A 24,588-nucleotide genomic window follows, 5' to 3' on the forward strand; every position below is an offset into this window, starting at 1 on the left:
GGAGTGAGAGAGAGAAGCACAGGCAAAAAGCAAGAAAGCCACCAGTAGCCTATGAGCACAGTGTGACCCTGGGAAAATCTAGAGCGAGAGCTTTTGGGTCTGTTGTCTAAAGAGGCTTGGAGCTGTAAGCTAAGAAGCTGTTCCTTTTGTTCTTGGTTCCTCCTGTATTTGGAGAAGGTGGACTTTGTATATTCCTTGTAAATAAGATTGTATCAAAGGGAATACCAGACTCCATCAATTTCTACTTCCAACTGGAATATCCAAAATTTGACTAGTTACTCTGGTTGAAGTGCAGCCACACTATCTTTGGCAAGATTACCAGCAAGCAACAAAGCCATGTAGCACCATCTACAGAAGTAGTGTTTGCAGTGTGGGCATTTGTTGAGCAAGAACTAGACCTTCTATGTATGTCACCGAACAGTTATTAGACAATTTTTGTCCATCACAGCCAAATAACTGTGGATCTGAATCAGTGACACAAGGTATTAAACTCAGGTGTGTCTTAGGTCTGCCTGTGTTAGGAATCATCTCCCACCTCTAATGCCTGATATCCAATCACAGAGAAATAGCTGCATACTAGGAGAGTTTCTAAAGAAGGCCTCACTTCACAGTTGGTCACATACACTGCAGAGGACCATGTGAAGTCATAATAATGAGCATGTGTGTTAAACTGAGCAGTAGAGAGGGAGGGCAGGGAATGTGCAGGATCCTTTCCAAAATTATTTTTAAATAAAGAAAAGAGAAGTTTTTCTACTATTTTGATCCAATCCTTTTAAAAAAAAAAGATTTAGTACTTGGACTAATGGCTGCAATGTCTTACTGAGACACTGGAAAATCAGTACCACACAACAGAGACTGAATATTTTCACTTGATTGTGCCCAACAGCTGTGCAGGAAAAGAGCACATGTAGTTTGAGGAAGAGAGGGGATTTACTTGAGGCTATTTGGAACCCTATTATGGACTTTTTAGGTAACACAGTTGTTGATCCTGAGACATGTTTTTGTTTATTGCCACCATGTTCTTGGCTATAAATTGGCACTAACCTCATGCTGTTTTACACATGAGGGCTCATGCAGGGTTGATTGTGACTTGATACCACAATTGTAGAAGTGTTAAACCTCAATTATGCTTGGTTCTAAGTGGCATTTAAAATTGTTAGCTAGTGCTGTTTAATAAAAATAACCATAATCTAGACTAGTTATGCAGAGGGATTTTCTACTCTCTTACATTTAGGCCCACTATTAATCACTGCTACCATAATTAAAGGTTTGCACACCGAATTAAAAAAACATTTAATTTTCTGTGGCTAGCATATTTATGCGGTTTGGTAGGCTTTTTTAATTCTTCTTCCAATCTTTATTAACATCTTGCTGGGATAGTTGTAACTACAGAACATCTACATTAGTGACCATAACAGGTCTACTGTGGGAGATTATAGGTTTACTGCAGATGGAGGTGGCAATGGATTGCACAGGTCATGGTCACGTTTCAAACGGCAAGCCATTTCCCTGCTATATCAACCAATTTCAAAGATTAATAAAGATGTGTGGCAAGTTACAAAGTAAATAAAACCCACCAAGCTTTTGGAAATATATTTATTTTAAAGTTTGAGGCAAACCAGGTAGGACTTCTGGAAGAGAACAGTTTGTAGGGGTTGCATAAATCACAGGCAACTGAATGCTACAAAAAATAGAAATGTCCACATACTTTATAAATCCAAGCCTATATATATATAATAATAAAAGATTGATAGCAAAGAATAGCCACCGTTCAGAAAAGCAATATTTTAACTAAAACCATATGAAAGACCCAGCTAAACTTAAGCCACTTTTTGAGTCTAGTTGACTTAGTGTTATGAGTTAAGGAACTTCCACTTATTGTACCTTTTTTCTGCTTTAGTCCCTTCCACTATGACATGAAATAACACCTCCACAGGGCTTCAGATCTTTTGCCTTCATGCAGCCCTATATCATAAAATTCCTTTATTGGAAGGTGTTTTAAGGTACTTCTTGTGGTGTAGCGGTGAAGTGCAGCTTGATTTAGCTACAGTCTTCTATACATTTTGGTACTGAAGTGTTCATATTTACTAAACTGCTATTAAATTTTGGGTAGGCTGTGTGTGTGTACACAATTCTAAATTCAGTTAAACCACGGCCCTTATGAATCTAAAGAGAAGCACTGTATTTAAAATGTCAGCTTGTATCTCCTATTCTCCTGGAGTGGTTGCTAACTTTTTCTAAAAGCAAGAATTGCTTCCAAGTCTATTCAGTGGCGATCAGGGCAAAGCCATACTGTTTGAATACATTAATCTAAAACTAGCCAACCACTGGCCATTCGCCCTATTTACATTCTTCTTCTACATTTACTGCTGCTCACAAATTTAAAAAAAGCAGTGGCCAACAGGAAAGAGTGATGGCTCTACTTCTTATAAATTATCTAAGAAAAAGGCCCCCAGGCCATGCTTTCAGTTCTAAATGCAACAGTATAATGTGTAGGTTGGCACATTCATAATATGGGGGGGGAGAGTATAGGAGGAGTCAAGGTCCAGCAGCATTACCCATTTTTTTTTTTTAACCACAATCACAGCTGAACTTCTAGCAGCTTATTGGTGCAATCTGTAATACTTTTTAGTAGCCTGGAAGTCACAGCAGCAGCAGACACCCTTAACTATTAATGGTTAAGAACATGACTATTCTTGTGTACTAATGCAAGATACATAGAAGACAAATAATAGTGGAGCCTAGCATCAGAAATGTATGGCCATTGTATCAGTGTATTTTATGGTCACTTGAATATTAATACTCAGCACTTTCCATAATACACTTCAAACACTAATTAGTCCTCACAACATCCCTGTGAGGTAGGCAGACATTATTGTTGCACTTTTACAGATGGGGGAGCTGAGGCAAGGTGGATAAGTGACTTGCCCAAGAGGGGAATCCATGTCAGGTGCAATATTGATTCAGGAGAATGTGGCTCCCAGTTGTGTACTCACTTCCCTAGTTGAAGCATAGCCAAGCAGAATTTTCAGTAACACTTCAGTCACATTTTTGGTATGAAACACAAAAGAAAAAAAGTTACCGGTAGTTCTTTGAAAAATTCCAATAGGTAAAACAAGTCTTAACAAGGAAAGCTGTCTGTACGGAGAAGACGGATTATGTCAAGTAGCAAGGACAAAAAGTGTCATAAAATTTCAACATTTAACAATTAAGAGCAGTCACAAGGGAAACACACACATGTAACCTTATCTAGGTTTATGGTTTCTGTGCATGTTAATTCCCAAGGGCATCTATTCAGAGAGCCTGATATGTTAGTCAGCAGGACACTTCCACTGAATCCATGCCAGTTTTAAAGTGCAGCTTCATAGCAGCATCAGGCCCTACATCATTTCCAGCCATTTTGGTTTTGGCTAACCACCCACTTAGCCAGGCTTAATTCTTTCTGATCACTTCTAATTTCCTGCTACCTTCCCTCTGGATTTGCCCCCCTCAGCAACTTCTTCCTTTGGCTGCCCAATTACCCAGGAGAACACAATATTGAGCACTGATAGGCTGGAGAGTGAAGCTTTAATACAGTGGTTCTCAAACTTTTGTACTGGTGAACCCTTTCAAATAGCAAGCCTCCAAATGCAACTCCCCTTATAAATTAAACACTTGTTTATATATTTAACACCATTATAAATGCTGGAGGCAAAGTAGGGTTTGGGGTGGAGGCTGACAGCTTGCAACCCCCTGAGGGGTCCCGACCTCAGTTTGAGGACCCCTGCTTTAATACTAGATTGGCAGCTTCTTCCCCACATGAGGCCTCCTCAACCGTGCTGCACACACGTGCATGCTTTTTTTTCCCCCTCCTTAATAGTAGTATTTTCACTAACCCCAATTCCTGACCACTGTGGAGCTGGTTCTGTCCCTGCAGCAGAATTGCTCTCTCGCATCTGCTACACCCTACATGGCATGCATAAAATAGAATCCCTTACTTGAAGCGTGGGAGACCAGCAGGGATTGCAGATGCCATGAGGGGAACCTACCCTATCTCCAGCCATGTGACCATCCCCTGAGTGATGTTTCCAAAACGGAGGAGTGAAGGACTGAGGCTGAACCCTGAGTGACACAACACTGATACTGTAGCACGTGCTGACTTTTTGGAAAGTAAACAAAAGCCATATAAACAGGAGTTCTTGTTTTTGTACTCGTCATACTAACCACCTGGATCACAGATCTGTAGCTGTGGGTACAGACTAGCCAATAATTTCTAATCTTAAATTATTTACATTCAGTGATTCCTTGGGATATTCAATAGTAGGTATTTTACACCAATGCAGAAAGGTCAAATCTTTACCTTTGTGTAAATTTTTTTGTATCTCTAACATGGTTTTGCCGTAAATTATTTCTAACAATGCACTGCACTCATATTAATCCTAATAGCTCATGCAACAATGGGACAAGCACTGTAGCACTGAAGCCAACAGAAGAATATGTTATAAATTTGTAGGGCACTTCTATTTCCAGTCGTCGCCTGGCTTCTAGATCGTTGACCGAAACCTGGTACCTAGAACACAACACACGGAGGGCCATGCCTTTGATGAAATAACGTGTAACCAAGAGAATAAAAATCCCTACTAAGAACTTTGCCAGCACCACCATCATCATCTCACTGATTGGAGGAAAGCTGAGGAGGAGAAGACTTTTGTTGGGATAGTTTGGTGCTGCACATAGGTTATTTAACCAGAATCCTATGGTTGCTCCAGCTCCTGCACCAAGGACAGTAGTTGTGTCTGCTCGGGTAGGGCTGTAATTCTCTAGTTTGGGATAGTTGTAACATAGGAGAAGGGGCACAATTATAGAAAGTATAGGGCAGAATGGACTAGTTAACATCAAGTGGTCTATGATATCCCATGCAGGATATGTGAGTGCAATTAACGCAGCTGAAATCAGAGTTCCACCAATCACATCCTGTAAACACGGGAAATTAAAAAAAAAAAAAAAAAAAACCTTGTTAAAACATGGAAGTATAAACAAGTTATCAGACTATCAAGCCAATTTTTCAGTTCAAAAGTGGGGAGTAAATTAGGAAGGTGCAGTCTCTTTACATTTAAATTTCCTTTTTTATTTTTTAAATGTATACTCTAAGATTGAACACGCTATGTTTTTTTCCCCCAAAAATACAGTTAACTACGAAGTAAAGCAGTAATATAGTGAGAAACAGGAACATTAACAGCATCAAGTATCTTATTTTTTCAAATGAACATGTATCCTGTCCTTCCTCCTCCTTCCCCTCCCCCCCACACCAGTCCAGTGCACTAATAATGAATTACTTGCCAAAAAGAGAGGTAACAGAGTGTTCAGCTAAAAATGTGATCCGACTGGCTGCAATTCCCTCAGTGCTTCATAAGAGGTTATACAGCAAAACAGACCTTTTATCTTGGCCACATAAAGATTCTATCTACCCAAATTCCCACTGCAGTGTCAGTTGGCTAGTGTTTTTCACTTATTGCCCAATGATAAACTGCAGCATTTCAGTACTGGCTGAAGTCAAAACTGCTGACTTCCAAATTCATGCCTAAGTACTGAGCTAACTGCCATCCTATATGTTTTTAATAGACATTTCTGGTCTCCGCTGTGTAACAGGCCATCATCATAACTTCTGACAATCATCAGCAATTATTTTCTGAGTTTACTTTCTGTTAATTACAATTTTTCAGTTCATGATTTAACAACACTGCATTTAACTTTGTTATTCTGGACTCTTTTAGCACACTTCAGACATTGACACAACCCTGCAAAAGCCCGTTGGTTTGCACACTGCTTTTTAAACAAGGGAGATAGGAGAAGCGCTGTACAGGGCCAATGTACTCAGTGGGCAGAGCTTTGCAGGCCCTACATTCTAGAACACTGCTACAGGTGATCAGGATGAACCAGGTTGGCCACATTAATGCACATTTGAAGCCCCATTTCTTTAGATATGAAAGAAACCTTTCCCTGAGCAAAGGAATATATTAGCTAAACAAGTGTCCCTCTTTCAGGCTTAATTCATTGTTAAATGTAGTGTTGTGTAGCCAGAGTCAAGATCCTATGCTGAAGAGTGGATGTATAAACACAGATTAGATACACAGATTTATGAGAGACAAAACAAAGTATACATTGGCCCTGATCCTTCTTGTCTCACACATGTGAGTATTCCTCTTGACTTCAGAGAGGATTTTTTCCTCCTGAGTAGGATAAGCAAGATTTTACCCATTGTCAGGGTAGATAAAAATCAATGATCTTTAAAAAATAAAAAATAAAAAAAATCAGGTTTTTTTATTGCTTTTTTTCCCCTCAAAAAGCATTTTATCTAAAGATAGTTTTAATTAAGATACATTATCGCTCAAAGACATCTCATCAGGGAATAGGGATCATAAATTCTAATTCTATAGTATGAGACAATATATTCATGTAATGTTTAAGAAAAGTTTTGTAAATGAGTTCCAATAGTTCCTGGATTAGGGGACCCAATCTTATGGGGTTCCACAGGCTTCTGTATAGATTATTTAGGTTAATCTTTCTATCTACCCAATGGGATTCAGTGCTCAGGCTAGAAGATACAGTCAGAAATGCTTAGTTTTGCAGTTCTCAAACTATGGATTTGTGTCTCCAGAGGTAACATGCTTATTAACAGCAAAAATGTTTTAAAATAAATAAATAATATAGAGAGGTGAGAAATAACAGACCTATTGCCCCTCTGCAAATTTGTGTACGCAGAGTCAATCCCTTACCTCTTTCTAAAAGTGCAAAGTTTCAAAAAGTCCAATGAAGAGAAGATTGTTGGGGCGGAATAGATCTGGACAAGGAGAAGTCTGGATATAGAGGTGAGAAGCGAGGGAAGTATGCTTGTTTTGTTAAAATATTATGTTTGCCATTGAAGGAAAAAATTCAGAATACTTAATGTTATTTTAGTTAAATAAAACAATTTAAATATCCGTTTCATGATGTTTTCCTCCTAATATAGCATGGCAAGAAAATCCTCCAAATATTAATGATTAACCTGTTGTAGAAAACCATGATTAAATCGAGTCTTCCTGATTAGTGATTTAAACCATGATTTAAATCAATTTGATCTAAATCAAATCCACCCTGCCCCTTGTACACTTGCTTTTTGAGAGCCAGTTAACTTCTGATAATTAATTAAATGGGAGAAACTATTTGCATGACTTAGTTTCAGGATCTCTATTAAAACAAGTTTAAACAGCAGATTTCTATTAATTCAAACCTTTCCCCACCCATAATCCCAAAGCTAATTTCATTCCATGGCAAAAGGATTATGATTTCTTCTTTTGCACAAGCAGGAGAAAGGTTATATGGTTCCTTTAACAAAAGAAACTTTATATTAAATTTGAGGGGGGAAACAACTGCAGAGATATGAGACAATGTAAAATATTTAAATGATGCATTTCTCTAGTTTGGCTGGGCACAGGCTCCTTTAGGCAATAACAATGCATAAGAACTCTTCTTATAGCCGTAATTGAAGTCTGGATTGTTAGTTAATTGCCTGAGGCAAGACCATGGAGGTTAAAACCTAATTTATTAAGGGAAATAAATAAGCTGCTTTGAGGACTTTTATAAAACTGTTGTCAACAGTGATACTGGGAAAGGAGACACATGCTACCCTGTGACAAACACTCTTACTGAAGTTTTGCAGCCTGCTGCAGGTAGGAAGGTCAAAAGCAATACAGACATTATTTTCCTCATAAATACTGTTCTAGTATCATTATCTAGCTGAAGAACCTGCATAAATAGCGGACTCAGTGTAATACTGCAAAAGCGCGAGTCAAGTAAATACTAAAAATTCCCTGGTTTCACAAGATCATAACTTTCTGAAAAGTTCTTTACAATTGAAAATTTCTATGCTTGGTCATAGCCCATAGGTGAATTGTTTTTGAGCAAACTCCATTTAGAATCATCAAGGCTGGATTTTTTTTTTTCCAGAAATATTTTGTGACAAGCACATAACTCAAACATGGGTGAATGTTAGAGGCTGAGAATTTTCACATGCTAGGTTCCAAGCAAATTTGAAATTAAAAAAAAAATTATTCAAAGAATCATTTTTGCATATGCTCAGTACCAGTTTCCATTAAGTTTAGTATTACAATTACAAGAAAATTATGTAAATACATAATATTGATGTTGCTTACCAAGATGCAACTTGGCATTGCTGTTTTATTATCAAGGATCCACAGTAACTGTAAACTGTTATCAATAAAGGGATTATTAACACTTAATATGCTAATGCTCTACTTGATCTAGCATAGAAGGTCCTGGCCTGAGAATCAGGATGCCTGGGTTATATACCCAAGCTAGACTTACTGGGTGATTTTCCTCAAGATCACTTCACCTCTTCATGCCTCTTTCCCCTCCCATCCTTTGTCTGTCTTATGTATGTAGGATGTAAGCTGTTTGGGGCAGGGACTCTCATGTTTGTAAAGTACCCAGCACAACGTGGTCCCAATTTCTGTTGCTCAAAATATAGAATCTGATCCTGAAATCGCAGCGTTGTCTACTCTTGCAATTTTAGTCATCAGTTGTGCGACATTTAATGCTTGTCTAAAAACTCCAGCTCCTGGAGTCTTGGGATTGTTTTAGAATCTCAGCTTTCATTTAAAAAAAAATGTTTAGGAAAACAAAGCTTGGAAAAACCAGAAAGCAAATAAAAAGAATCCAACATTTGCTTTAAAAAAAACAAAACAAACAAAAAAAAACTACTCCTGACTTTTAAACCAATCATGATTTTTGGGCATGACTCATTATTTTTTTTTTAATACTTGGGGTTGGCAATACTGAAGCAACCAGAAAGTCACCAAAACCTCTCAGTAAATTCAGTGTTGTTGTTTTTAAATAGTTGTAGTTTAATGAATAGCCAAAAAGAGAATCAAGCATCAAAATCACTTATTGCTGTCAAAGCTCAAAAACTGAATGTACACAAATCCAAGTAAGTGGAGAGAAAATCACCAGAGGACCCCTTACAAACAGATCTTTTTATTAAACAACAATAATAAGTTAGACTTAAAGGTCTGAGTGAGTCTAGCTTGCCCGGGCTCAGAGAGTCTCAGTCGTGTCTGCATAGGGAATGATTAGTCACAGTACTTGTCTGTAAACATGCAATGACTTTCTGCATGGTAATAAACACACCTCTTTCTGAACCATTCAGTCACATTAGGGGTGCAAGTCTCTGCTCTAAAGCTGGTGCTTTGGACTGCTAGTAGAACGTGGTTGATAAACTCAGAAATATTGGCTGATGTTGCATTGTCTAATTAACCACACTCATAAACCTAACCAAGAGAATATTATTTACTCATTTGGAACACGGGGTTATTTCAGGCAGAGCTTTCATACTCAGATAACTATATATGCAACAACTGCAACCTACAGTGGTGCAAGCCTAATCTGAACAATAGATGCATGGGAAGTGGGGAAGGGCCTAATGTGGTATTGACTTTGGTAGCATTCATGCCATACGAAAATCTGTAAAACATTTGCAGTGAATAAACTTCACTTCCCTCCATCCCCCATCAAAAAGAGAGGCTATGATGTGACTTTAAAGGATGGCTATAGAAATCTTAATTCTCCTTCACCTTTTCCTCCTACATTCATTTTACTTGTAGTTTTTCTTTTATGAGTAAATGCAATTTATTTTTGTCTCTATTTGCCAACAGTTAACACTACATAGAAAGAAGAGGAGTACTTGTGGCACCTTAGAGACTAACCAATTTATTTGAGCATAAGTTTTCGTGAGCTACAGCTCACTTCATCTGCTGTGAGCTGTAGCTCACGAAAACTTATGTTCAAATAAATTGGTTAGTCGCTAAGGTGCCACAAGTACTCCTTTTCTTTTTGCGAATACAGACTAACATGGCTGCTACTCTGAAACTACATAGAAAGCGATCCCAGATACTAGATTTCAGGGGCTGAGAGGAAGGAAAGGAAGGTGCTGATGAAAAAGGGTTTAATTGGTTGCTTTAAAAAAACTGAGAGAAATACTGAATTCAATTTCTGCATTCAGGTGCTGGTCATTCTGTTCAGAGCACTCTTTTATTTAGAAATGTGCCTATACAAATGCCATATTTGATCAGCATCAAGCTGGGTGAAACACCATGGAAAAGAAATCTAAGTTTAAAGATCAATGAGATGCAAGGAGAAAAGTTATGCACCTGTTTGTGGCTCTTCATTAACCAAGACTGCCTTTAATTAGCTAATTAGTTACCTAAACTGCAAATATTAAGGCTTATTGGCACACTTAAATCCAAAAAGCTTCTTATACTTTCCAAGGTACATTTCTCCCCCAAATCCTTAGTGGTAACTTCAAGGAATACCTTTGTAAATCTGCATGTGGATTTATGTGAAGTCAGAGATTATTAATTCTTAAAGAATACAATGTAAAAAGGAAGGACTCAGCCTTAGGGGAAATAAGCATATGGTAAAATTCATCCATTTTGCATATGAATAGCTTCTCTTTCCAGTTAATACCTATTTTGCTACCTGCACTATATGATCACTAAAGACTACTTACATTTGGATAATAACTCCTGAACAGAGAACCTCTATTTACTGTGTTGATTAGTTAAAGTTTTTCCTTTGTGCACACTTTTATTCTGTCAGTCATTTCATAATGGAATAAAAGCTTTGTTTCTTATGGGAAACTAGATGAAAAAAATTTGGACTGAAATAATTTGGTATGCTGTACGATAGTGCATATACCAGATGTATTTTCTTCCAGTATACTTTTTTGGTGGGTTTAATTTTGTATGACTAACCTGAGATTTACCTACATGCGCATGTGCGTGTTCACACACACACACATACACACAATTACGGCATGACAGACAAGACTGAACTCCCTCTACAACGATTATAGAGATCTTAACTTGTACATGATTTTTCTGATTAACAAAGACAGTTTTAAATCTTGATCCCAAAGGCTAATAATACTGAGTAAAAAAAATTTTAAGCACCTGAGTAACTTAGAAGCCCAAGACTCATTGAAAGGTTCCTAAGTCCTTAAGTCATTTTTTGAAAATGGACCTTATGCTCCTAAATCATGTAGGTGCTTTTGAAAATATTACCTACAGTCAACAGGAATTTCTTCTAAATATGAGCAATAAACAAGTGAAGCTTATCATTCAAATACATTCTCTAAAAGCTCAACATTGTATATAAAAAGATGTTTATTACTATTTAGATTTTTTTTATTGGGCCAACTTCTATTGTGGGGGAGTGAGACTAGCTCTTGAGCTTACACAGAGCTCTTTTTCAGGTCTATCTTGGGGGGAGACCCATGTCTCAAGAAAGCCAATCCTATTTCATCTTGGGTATGCTTTTGCTTACTTTAATTCCTCTGATTGTTTTGTTTGGATATGACATTCTACCACACTGCTTGTCCCAAATTATTGAATAATATTTGCTACATACAAATATTGGACTGCCTTTCCACGGTGGGTGAAATGACCCATAGTTTGTATGTCAGTTTGTAAACCACTGAAAATCCCTTCAGGACTAATGGTGCTATCGGGGGGAAAAAAACCAAGATGTAACAGAGAATATAGGTGCATATTGTGGGATGCATATTACAGAACATAATCTGCTTCTTTTCTATGTCTTTGTAATTGTATAATCAGCAATAAATACATCAATCTTAGATCTATATTTCTTACACAAATTATTTACTTTGTTTTCAGAGGAAACTTTTTCAGAATTAAATAACAAATTACCTTTAGACTTTTCCTTATATACTGGCCAATATTTAGAATAGTATAAGATGATATTGCTTTTTAAATCATGACTGTATACATTGTGAACTGCAGTACTGATAACCTGTTGCAAGATTAAATGTGGCTCTCAAGTGACTGTCTGCTTCTACCATCTCATGTCGCTCCAGTGGTGCAACTGGTTAGTGTACAGTACTTATAAAACCGTACTTGACTGAGCAATGCTGAGGTTGTGAGTTTGAGCCTCACCTGGAGCAGGTGTTTTATGGGTATGGAATTCTCTGGCCTGTTCGGAGGAAGTCCAATGAATCCAAACAGGCAAGAGGGTCCCTCTGGCCTCAAAAATCAATGGACACTCACAAGGGGTGTGTGAGCTTTAAGCAATTAATGACTGTAAATAGCTTCCCTAGCTGCGTGTTTTGGGGGGGAGGGATAGCTCAGTGGTTTGAGCATTAGCCTGCTAAACCCAGGGTTGTGAGTTCAATCCTTGAGGGGGCCATTTGGGATCTGGGGCAAAAATTGGGGATTGGTCCTGCTTTGAGCAGGGGGTTGGACTAGATAACCTCCTGCGGTCCCTTCCAACCCTGATATTCTATGATTCTTGGAGACAGGAATGTATGCATTATGGTCAAGGGGAAACTGAGCTCTGCTCTGATCACTAATGCAAAATGGGTTAGTTTGATGCATTAGAAAATTCCCAATGCTGGCACTGAAGGGTTAAAAGGATGAAAGTCTTCCCACTGTGTACGTTTAGTGTTGTCTGTGATGTGATTCCTTATGCCTCTGTGTTATACTGTCCCACAAATGAAAGTCAGCATGCATAGTTTTCAAATCCTAGTAGATGTAGATGAATTTTGTCCCCTCCCCCACACCTATTCTACTGATCTTTAGACAGTGCACCAAGTCCTGTTTGCCTCACTCCTGCAAATGAAGTAAGTGATCAAGGATATCAGGAGTTGGCTCAGTTTTCAGGCACAGAATCTGGGGGAGATTTTCATAGATACCATTGGAGGTAGGCCCCAACTCCCATTGACTCTTGATTGGAGCACCTAATTGCCCTTTATGCCTTTTAAAACTTCCTCCTAATTATGGAATCTCTGCAGAAAAGTTAATCAAGAGTTTGGTTGTGCCTTTGAGTGACAGTTTCTCTGATTTACATACAGAACATCACTAATTCCTACTTTGCTAGTTCTTCACACCCTATAATTTGCAATCCCCCAAAAGAGTGGCATCTCCCCACTTCTCAACCAAGGTTCATTATTAGCAGATGTTGTAGAAGTTTCTCATAATAGTAGGGGTGCTGGAACAATTTGTATAGTGAGGGTGCTGAGGGCCATTGAACCAAACTTAAACCCTGTATATAATGGAAACCACTTCAAGACAGGAGGTGCAGCAGCACCTCCAGCACCCCTAATTCCAGCACCTATGCATATTAGTTAGGGCTTCTCTAGACTAACAAGCTACTCTAGTTAACTATACTAGTTAAAGCAGTACAACCCCCTAGAGTGTAAATTCAGTTATTAGTAAAAAGATGCTTTTACACCAGTATAGCTATTCCCATCCTGTATGGGGAATAACTATAATGGCGTAAGTCACCATAATCCACATTAGTCCTTTTGCAGGTATAACTATTTCAATAAAATAAACACACACACAAACCACCATGCTCCTAACCAAAATAGTTCTACCAGTAAAACTGCAAGTATACATCAGACCTTAGATTTCCTTACTTTTACAGCCTACAGTACAATGCATTTATTACATTGTGTGCTATTATTAAAACTCAAAGAAACCAAGTAAATCTCAGTGGTTTGAGCATTGGCCTGCTAAACCCAGGGTTGTGAGTTCAATCCTTGAGGGGGCCATTTAGGGATCTGGGGCAAAAATTGGGGATTGGTCCTGCTTTGAGCAGGGGGTTGGACTAGATGACGTCTTGAGGTCCCTTCCAACCCTGATATTCTATGATTCTATGAAATGCTGTGTTGCAATATTCTTGCTAATTTTTGTAAATTACATGTGTTCATTCACTTGCTAAATTTGAGGAAATTCAGTAAACCTCAGTGAATCAGCATGTTTTGTGTGAATATTTGCTTGAAGAAAATATTCATTTCCCTACAGATGTGTTCATGCACCTTCAGTGTTAGTTTTCCATCAATAGTCCAGTGGGAAATTTAGGTGGACAAAACCTTTGAGGGGAGTAAACTGAACTCAAATGTGATCATTTGTACCAGAAACCCGATTCTAAGAATTATTGTTTCTGCTTCCTGATGAACATAAAATGAGACCTGTGTCCAAACTTGGATGTCGAATACTGAATAATTGCACTGAACCACTTGAGGAGCAGTTTTCAGACAAAGTTATTCATAGAAATTTGGCAAATTGTTCTCAATATTTTACTCATTATCCCAGAAGAATCTTAAGTTGCACGTGGCCAGTTTGTGAACAGAAAGAGGTTATATTTATGAAATAATTATTCTATGTGAATTATTTCCTCAACTCCACTCACTCCCATGCCATTTTTAAGACGGTTTCAGAGTAACAGCCGTGTTAGTCTGTATTCGCAAAAAGAAAAGGAGGACTTGTGGCACCTTAGAGACTAACCAATTTATTTGAGCATAAGCTTTCGTTGGTTAGTCTCTAAGGTGCCACAAGTACTCCTTTTCTTTTTAAGACGAAGACTCTACGGAAATATGTTTCTCGCTGTTAAACTAAGGAGTTGGGGTTTAGAGGCAATCTGAGATAGGCACAAAGGGCTTTTTCTTTTTTACCCCAATTTAGAAAAGTCTCTTTCATTATCATGGAACACCAACGGAAATATGCTAAGAATTTTTACTGATTGACTTAGGGTCATCAGTTAAATCTAGACTGGAGACATCCTCTCTTTTTTTAAGACATTGTTTTGATCCAGTAAGGTTGGAAGGAAAGGTCAGGCCATATCTCATGGACAACCACCATTTTATTTATTTATTTACAATGCATCAAATTTATGTCTTCATTACAACTAATACAATTACTTTATTCATAATTCAGAATATACTTCATTACAACTAATACAATATTTCTTCATATACTATGAATGATGTATTATGCAAGTTGAAAATGTTTTCCATTCACTGAATTTCGTATTTAGAAAAGTGCTGCACATCTCTGCTAACTACATACCAATTACCATAAAGCTTCCTGTTATTATGGAGGCCACTAATGACTCCCTAATTAAGGTTTACATTGAGATGTGTACTTAACAGAAAAGTGCTATTTCCCATATGTCATAACCTAACTTAGCTCCACATACCCAAAGAGATTTAACTGAGTTCTGCCTGCACTGAAGGAACAGAAGTAAGTGTCCAGCATGCCTCACTGATTTGGCACTTCAGCACATTACATTTACCTCCTGACTAAATCAATCACTACTTAGTAGTTCTGGAATGCAATCGTGAAACTATCACACACACAATACTGTTACCTTGCTTAAGTACATTTCCTATCAATGCAATCACTGAATGGCCAGGACATCAACAATTAAATGGAGATTCACATTCACACCAACCTCCTCTCACCTGCCTTTTTGCCCAAACACTGTAATACCCAACATTCCACCAGGCTCCTCAGCTGCATGACACATTCTTTTTCAGTTACATATTTATCAGCCAACGTGCAAACATCCAGTTTCTCAAATGCACTCAAATACACAAGTTTAACCCCAAATTCAGCTACATTCAGATATCTCCCTAGAGGAAAATGTATAATGAGTCATTTGTACATGAAAAAGCATGTGGTCAGAATTCAGGTTGTGCATTTGTGTGTGGTTATGAGAAACTGGATGTGTGTATTACGGTTGGTTAGGTATTGGAATTCAAAGGGCGTGTCTTGTGGTGCTGGAGAGTGTGTTTTGGGGGCAGGTATGCACAGTGAGGTTGCTTTGGGTGGAAATATTGCTTAACTAACAATTTCCTGGATTTTTAATGATTGTGTTTGAGAAATGCATTTAGGAAAGTTTTTAAGTTGAAGTTCACAATGCTTTGTGCATGGGATAACCACAGTGACTAGTGCTGGCGCTCCTTCAGAAGTACTAGCTAGTGGCCTAGTCTACAGCCACCTTCTACTTAGTCAAACTGTTAATCAACAGAAAGTAGCTTATGGCCATGGGAGACAGAGCTTCATGGGAGCAGGACCAACAATATGGAAATCGCTAGCAGTTAAAATACCACTTACCTTTCCACATTCAGAGAGAAATGCCAATCCACCTTTTTGTCCTACTGTTCCTAGAAGTACCATTTATGCACTAAAAGAAAAGGAGGACTTGTGGCACCTTAGAGACTAACCAATTTATTTGAGCATGAGCTTTCCTGAGCTACAGCTCACTTCATCGGATGCACTGTCACTGCAATACTATTTCACACACCTAGATCTGTGTGTATGTAAAACATACCGTTTAAAATATATTTTTACATAAAACATTCCAACTTTCCCTCTGGTTGGTAGGGAAGGAAGCCAGAAATTGGCTTTTTTTATGGCTTACTCATAAGATGTGCTTAGATACTAAGGGGACGGCTGCCAGTAAAATGACACAGACAGAAGGACAGTATATCTTTACCCTTACCAGTACAGTGTGCATTCCAGTGTAAAGTCTGCTGAGACACACCAGAGTAGAAAATACAAATGCTGCCATTAGTCCTAGCACAAGTGGGTACTGTAGAAAGAAAGAGAAATGTTACCAGCATTCAGATTAAGTACATATACTGTCTGTCAGTACCTCAAATAAATTATCCAATGGCCATCACCCACATGGTAATCTAGAATCAGCTCTCGAGTTCTAACGTTCCAGAGAGCTAATGTGTGTCAGAGTTATGCATTCAGGTACTCTCAGGCTGAATGTTGGCAGCACTGTATCATGCTGAAAGCTACTTTATTACCTGTAGCCTGTGGAAGGTCTTAAGAGTCCATTTTCCCCCACTGGAAACTAGGCCTAATGATGGCATGAATGATAAGGCACCTGTAGTTTTTTTTTTTTTCTTAATGGGTGGGGGGGGCGGGATGGCTAGCCTAAAACTGTAATCCAGTTATTATAGCAGTCTAACCGGAATACCAAACTTTCTTTTGTCATTTAGGGTTTATATAAGGTTTATTCATTTTATTCTTTCTCAGAATGGCCTTACCAACATGGAATCAACTATTTTAAATTATTTGGTAAAGTATTTTCAGATTACAGAGAGGGGAGAAATGCTTGGTAGAGAACTAGGTTAATGTATTAGCCTTTCACGCCTTCATTCAAATCCTGGCTTAGGTCATCCATGAAAATGAGTCCGATGGCCTCATCTTAGCTCCAAGGGGACATTTGTCTGTATAACAAAAGTCATCACTCGATTGGCACAATTGACTCAGGAGAGTGCCATGACTGGATGGATGGTATGGGGTGATTGTAGGTCAGGTCAGAAATGCTTTTGCAGAGCTGTACGTTTGACAATCTATTTATGTGGCCTCATAGTAAATGTAGTATCCAAGACCCTCCTCTGGAAAGCTTGATCTGCACACACTGATCTGACTCCCTTTAATGCTGTTTTCCTTTCACTTTCCTGAGCCTCGGATTTATCTCCTACATAGAGTATTCCCAATTTATTCTCTCCTCCTCACGTAGTTTAGGGGCTGGTACAGATAAATAATCTATTATTGATGAAGGATTACTAATGATCAATTGCAGCTCTAGGTGACATCAAAGGAATGTACCAGCAGATATTTTCTAATAGAAACCATTTAAAAAGTTGCTTTATGGTGGTCTGTATTTTACAGCAAGTACAATACGGCTCTTCAGAAAAATGTAGGTTGCAATATTAGTGCACAAATTTATATATGGGGTGAAAATAAAGTACTGTAATGAATAAGGTAGTATGGATGTGTACTGCTGTCCTCTGCTGGGCAGGGTCAGAACTACCTAACTGGGTGCCTTGGCCCGGTACTGCTAAAAGATAAAGAAGTTTTCCTTTAGTTCCAGAAGTAGGGCTTAGCACAAGGGTGGGCAAAATACGGCCCCTGGGCTGGATCCAGCCCGTCTAACATTTCTGTCCGGCCTGCCATGACTAACTTTTCTGTTCAGCCTCTTCTGCCTCCTCGCGATCTCCGAGTCCGGGCCACTAAAAGTCCCAAGGCGCAGCAGGGCGCTCAGGCAGGATGCCTGCCTGCCACGGCCCCACGCCGCTCCTGGAAGTGGCCAGCTGCTGCTGGCACATCTCTGCGTGCCCCTGATGGGGTGGGAGGCAAGTCTACACGCTGCCCCCGCCCCCAGCACTGTCCTTACAGCTCCCATTGCCCAGAAACCGGCCAATGGGAGCTGCGGGGGTGGTGCTTGCGGGCATGGGCAGTGCACGGAGACCCACTGCCCTCTCCCCTCCAAGGGGTGCACAGAGACATTCCAGCAGCAGCCGGCCGCAGCCGCTTCTGGGAGTGGCATGGGGCCATAGCATGCAGGCAGCCAGCCTGAGCCCTTCTGTGCCACCAGCCAGGAGCCGCGTGTGGTAAGTGCCACCTGGTTAGAGCCTGCACCTTGCACCCCCTCCTACCCCCCCTCCCCTGCCCCAGGTCAGAACCTCCTCCTGCACCCGAACTCCCTCCCAGACCCTGCACCCCAATCCCCTGCCCCAGCTCGGTGCCCCTTTCTGCACCAAACTCCCTCCCAAAGCCCACACCCCTCACCCTCTCCTGCACCCCAACACTCTGTAGCAGCCCAGAGCTCCCTCCTGCACCCAGACTCCGCACCCTCTCCATTAATATAGTAGAAATGTGCGGCCCGCGACGACTTACCACAATTCATAGAGTGCCCCCCCTGTGAAAATTATTGCCCAACCCTGGTTTAGCAGGAGTAAGACCAGAGCTCTAGGCATGCTGTCATTATGCACTCCTTATAGCCATGTTATATACTATCGTGGCAAATGTGAAGTTCTAAGTGGTCCTAAATTTGCGACAGTTTCTTCATTTTTAAAGAACAGTAGCACATGGCCTGCTTTTCTAAGGTGCTGAGCTCGCACACCCCCTGGAAATTAATGGAATCTGCAGGTGTTCTGCAGCTTTGCCAATTGGGTCACTATACTAAGATTATGTCCTCAATAGAGCAAGAAGAAAGACATGTTGTGCCTCACGCTCACATTGATTGTACACCCTCACTAGGCACTATTCAAGTGAGTTTCTCTAGTTCTTGTCAATACATGGTAACAAGGAGAGGAAAATCCACACACAGCCTGACTCTTCAAACCTGAATTTCCCAATGAGTCTTTTTGATGAGGATTCTCCGAGTAGCCCACAATAATAGTGAGTGTGCAGTGAACTGGACAGTGTGACTTGCCCATCAGGTCTTGGTAATATTTTCCAATAGTACATTATAAAATATTTTAATATCTATTAATTTGTTAAGTGCAACAGGACTATTAAAGAGATTAAATTTTTAGAGGAATTTCACAAACATATTTCTTCTGCATCTGCCATTATCATTGTCAATGGCAGTAGAGAGCCCCTCTGCTGTCCATGGGACTCTGCAGTTCCTCATGTGCAATGTTGAGCTCTCTTAAAACACTACTCTGCAACTGATCCAGTGTAACTATTTCACTGTAACTGTACAATACAAGGCATACTTCATACCAGGACTGTTGTGAAGAGTTCCTTCTGTGTGATGAAGTGGTCAGTACCTAGTGAAAACACAGAACATTTCCCTGAAGCTTAACACAATTAACAAAATCCAACAATGACACTGAACTAGTGCCATCCCAGATGAGTTGGGAAATTTTCTACAACAGTTCTTGTCATATCTAGTATTAACCCACTACAACAATGGAAGGTAGGAGTGAGTGATGATGGAAGTATTGGTGGGTAAAAGCATTGGACCTTTTCATGGTTGCTGCAGTTCAATGGGATCAGACACATGCTTGTTCCTCCCTACCTTGTTTTGGTTTATTGTTGCAATACAAAATGTGAAGGAAATGGATGTAGCTGCCATGGCATGGGTGGATGGCATTCCATATTCTGCTCTCATTTCCAGCTTCACAACAGGAGGTGAATGAGGACGAGGCCATTTCAGGATGTCCTTAGTGACTTGGCCTATGTACATAGCAATCTGGGGGAAAACAGTGCACACAATTAGCTAAACCTGTTAAGGCGAGGGAATTCTCACTCCACTCACCCAAAGGCCTAATTTCAGTCTCAGCTATGTGGGCAACTATTACAGCATATAGTGTAAAATCCATTAGTTTGAGATCAGAATTTATCCCCTGAATAATTAAAGAGTACTTCATTATACTGGCACATGAGAGGAGCTGCAGTTTTACTGCACAGTGTTGTCACTGGATCAGATCTCGGATCAGAAAGATGTTACTCAGAAGAGGTACAGCATGGATAAGCAAATCACAGTTTGAGACAAGTGGTTCCCATCCTCCGGCATTTGTTTCCTCACCACTAACACATTATTAAACATTTATTTTAAATGTCAAGGTTTCTCCTCCTCCATTCACAACTACTCGACTCTGAGCAAACAGGCAGATTAGAGACTTCCTTATTACTTATTTTTCAGGCCCATGAAATTATCAGGTTTCATCTTTGAAATGTACACTGTAAAAAAAAAATAAACTGAATTAATTAAATTAAAATTAATTAAAATTAATTAAATTAAATTAAAACATTAAAATTAAATTGGTTCTCCGCAAGGATTAATTCCACCCTGATGTTTGGCATTTCTCAATTCTGCCAGCCCCACAATGTGGCATTTGAGGCACCCATAGGCATTGGTGGATATACTGTTTTAACATCCTTGGGTGGACGCAGCGGAGACAGCAGGATAGGCAGCACCATGTTTTCAAAGTTCCTCCTCCTGCCAGACTTCCCGGTAACAAACTGCTTTCATGCACTGCTTGGACAATTCCAAGTAACTGAGCCACTTTGTAATACCAGAAAGAGTTAGGTCAGGGAACTATTAATATGTTATTAACCACTGAAACACAGATGTTGTTTGAAAGATTTTTATTTATCAAAGGGAAGAAAAAAGTTATCCTCTCAAGCAGTTACTGCTTGTAAGCAGGTAGAAAGACTAAAAGAAAAGACATAGCTGTTGTCAGTGAAGTCCCCCATCTCCCCAGATGGATAGTATTTGTGATCAGAAAATAAAATAAGTTAACATAGCAGAAGACAAACATAGACTCCAACTTTGGGCTTCCACTCAGCCCATGGCCCTGGGTGCAATATGTGCTCTTCCCAAAAACAGGATTACAAGCTGCCACTCTTCAAGCCATCTGAGCATTTGTGTAAGAGGGAGAAGCTAAGCAGAAGTTAGTTCTTTATTCATTAAGGATCAGGTAGTGCTGCAACACCCTTTCCCAATTACAGTGATGGAAACCTGAAGGCCCTGTGCTCTCTGCACCTCTGACTATGAGGTTACTATATAAAACATTGCTTTTGAAATAAGTCTGCTTAGAATGTTGGTATGTCCTTTGCTGCCAGGTGTCAGCATTTTTAAAGAATGGAAAACAAGCTTTCTTTAGCCTTTTGCCATGAGGATGGTGCAGCTAGAGATATGCAAAGTAAGCCTCATAAAACAAAATAAAAACTCTCTACATAAAAATTAGATTCCACTGTGACTATCTATCATGGAAACTATTCAATTACCGTATAAGATGATTCTTTGTTCTGCTCTAGCACTGTGTGATGAGAAGTTTTCTTAAAAGCATAATTTTTTAAAACTGGTCTTGATCATGAAATATTTATAATAGTGCTAAGGTTGTTTTTATTTCATTTTCTATTTCAGAAGTGATTTCTCCTTATAAGGAGAGGCCTTGAGACTCAGGAATCTGCACTCAATCTACTTTTGAAAACAAAATCTGGCCTATACAAGGTAGCAATGAGACCAGACCATTATATGACCAAAATGTCATAACCAAACATCCCCTGAACTTCGGGGAAACAAAGTTCTGGGTCCTATCTCTGTTGGAGGGGACAGACCCTAGTAAAAATGATTCCCTTGAGGTTTTATATCATTTAACCCCTTTGTTGTCTCATGAATTTGTATATGTGGCCAATTTAACACCAACAATATGGCCCTACTGATCTTTTCCATTTCTCAGTAGCATTCTGGGAGTGGGTTTTAAACTGCAGTGTCCCAGACTGTTCACAGCATACTGTGGGTCAAAGGGAGAAAAAATCCTAGTGGATTTCTGTGGTTTAAAATTCTGTACCATTTCCAAGCAGAGATGCATTTCCATAAGCCAATTAAATTCCAGAACTAAAAGCAGAAATTATCTCTGATGGGTCGAGAAATATATTCCACTATTATTATGAAGCCTACTGTTTTTGGCATTAGCCTAGAGATAAGGCAGGGCAAGCCAGGCTGAGCTGGATTATTGTTGACATGAAAGCAGAGGTTGGAACTCCCATGCAAATGCTATATAATGAATGGAAGTAATTAAGTTTCATCGCTAATGTTTTTTAAATGGCAGCGTAAACTAGAAAACACGTCATGTTAAAATTTAAAAGCTCATGCTGCTACCACTATATATTAGGCAGTGGAAGGCTCACATTGAGCCTTTGGGTTTGTGCCCAAGAAGTCAATGTGCCTGTACTTCCTAGAAAAGTGTAATAAGGACAACACTGTATTGAGGGCAAAGATACTGCAAGTCTCCTTTAATCCAAGCTTTCTTTAGGAAGGTTGAGGGTGATGTGGGTAAGTCAAGATGGGGCAGAAGGGAACCTGGAGGCATGGGAGTGGTTGTACCAGGATAAAGATCTCGACAGTAGGGCACTTCATCTTCAATCCTTGACTTGACTCACTCGTTTTCAAAGTGTCTCAGAACCTGTGATGGCTGTGGAACAAGTTTAGCAGAGCTAGAGATGGCCACGACCATAGATCAAGTAATTGTGGGACTGGTTACGGTTACAAGGTCACAGGAAAGTTAAACAGGTTCCTTTGTGATTGGTTCACATCTAGAGAAGGCTGGGAATTGGTATTTCTGTGGCCGCTCTACAGATGTTGATCTTTTTTCACTCTAAATAGAACATGTTTGCTCCCACTTCCAGAAGCATCTCAGACTCCACACAAGGACAGCTCTTGTAAGAATTGTAGGTCAAGTTCTGTTCTTGGTTATACTGATATACGTCAGCAAAAGAACTTGACCAAGAGACAGTCAATCTGAAAAATATTCTACAGCAATGACCAGCTAATATAGATGAATGCAGCAAGATAGACACGTACAGTTGGTTTTACAATTAGAAAGTATACATCATAAGAGTAAGCTCTTTATATATTTTCTTAGGGCCTTCTTATGAATTTTCAACATATCTCCCAGTTGTCTTCACTAGACAAAATTAGGATGTTAGTGGGGCTGACTGTAAAACATTCCTACTGTTCCTGATCTTGCCTATGGCAAAACTTTGCCAATATCACAAGAATCTTTAGAATTTCTGTAAGTAAAATTCATTCCAGCAGACCCCACATGCCTGCAAAACTTTCCATCCAACAATCTCTCACGGAAAATCTGCCTACAGGCCCACACCTGAAAGTTTAGAAAGGAAAAAGGAGCAGGCTTTGAAAAGTTGGGTGAGAAGACAGAATTTGTCGTCATACAAATATACAGGAAAAGAATTAGCCAGAGCCACACAGAAAGAAACCTTTCCCCAAGCGAAGTATCATTTCCCTGCTTTGGTACTCCATTTTCATAGAATCATGGAATATCAGGGTTGGAAGGGACCTCAGGAGGTCATCTAGTCCGACCCCCTGCTCAAAGCAGCAGGACCAATCCCCAATTTTTGCCCCTTATCCCTAAATGGCCCCCTCGAAGATTGAACTCACAACACTGGGTTTAGCAGGCCAAAGCTCAAACCACTGAGCTATCCCTTCCCCCAAACTGTTTCTGCCCAGTTTCGAACTGGGGACCTTTCGCGTGTTAGGCAAACATGATAACCACTATGCTGTGGAAACTTGGCTAAACACTTTTGCTTCTTTCCTGTGTGGCTAGTGTTCAACACGTTGCTAGCGAACTATGGTTTTGGCTTTAACTGCTTTGCTCCTAAGTTTATTTCTAGGATGCACTCTGTTCTGTTCAATTTCTGAGTGATGCAGATCAAATGCATGTTTTTTTTTGTTTTTTTTTTCAGTTCTGGTGGAAAACATACAGGCAATTTCAGCATAAATCACTTTAATTTGCACATTAATAAATGTATTTTGTTTGTCTTGGCATGTGGAATTTTTCTGAACCTAAAGACTCCTCTTTTCCATTACTGAAGTAAGAAAATCAAGAAACATAATGGATTGTGCAAGACATAATTAAGTTGAGGAGACAGTTACAAAGCAATGCATGGGGATTTAAGTTGAGTGATTCATGAAATGTGGTGGGAGGAGCATGGCTAATTCCCTTTAGGTAGTTTTGAAAACTTAAGGAAGTGTATCTAAATGCAAGGTACCTCACAGTATGGAGCTGTTTTGCTTTTACAGCATGGTGTTTTTAACTCTTTCATGCCTGAATTATTTGCAAGTCAGGTTGGGATGCAAATTCCTAAGGAAAAATGGGTCTGCTGAGGTTAGTATAGAAACAATAGAGACTGGATGCTGGCAGGAGGGAGGTATGAGGAGCAGAAGGAACTCTGAGGCATCTGGGAAGTGAGAAGGTAGGATGGAGTCATGTCCAAGATCACAGTGGAAGGACTAAGGCAGCTAAGAGTTGGGCCAGGTGCATATTCAGAGGTAGAGGGGGAGGGTTGAGTGAGAGTCAGGCTTTTTTTTCCTTCTCTTTACATAGTAAGGCACACACAGCACAACTTCTCAGCGATGTCCTTAATTGCCTCCCTCACAGGGGTGTCATGGAGCCTCATTAATGCTTGTCATGTA

General features: G+C 39.6%; 1 protein-coding gene across 3 annotated transcripts in view; it reads right to left on the bottom strand.

Moving 5' to 3' along the window:
• Positions 1-1,582: 1,582 nt before the first annotated feature.
• The window catches only part of SGPP2 (sphingosine-1-phosphate phosphatase 2), an 83,591-nt gene continuing 60,585 nt past the window's right edge, over positions 1,583-24,588 (bottom strand). For all 3 annotated transcript variants that reach the window (XM_073359952.1, XM_073359951.1, XM_073359955.1), the window contains 3 exons: positions 19,663-19,836; positions 16,339-16,428; positions 1,583-4,953 (listed from right to left, as the gene is read on the bottom strand). In XM_073359952.1, coding sequence (XP_073216053.1) covers positions 4,408-4,953; positions 16,339-16,428; positions 19,663-19,836 — 810 coding nt within the window. In that variant the 3' untranslated portion in view covers positions 1,583-4,407. The remainder of the gene's footprint in view (positions 4,954-16,338; positions 16,429-19,662; positions 19,837-24,588) is intronic.

The sequence above is a fragment of the Lepidochelys kempii genome, chromosome 9, assembly GCF_965140265.1.
Source record: "Lepidochelys kempii isolate rLepKem1 chromosome 9, rLepKem1.hap2, whole genome shotgun sequence".
NCBI classification, from domain to species: Eukaryota; Metazoa; Chordata; order Testudines; family Cheloniidae; genus Lepidochelys; species Lepidochelys kempii.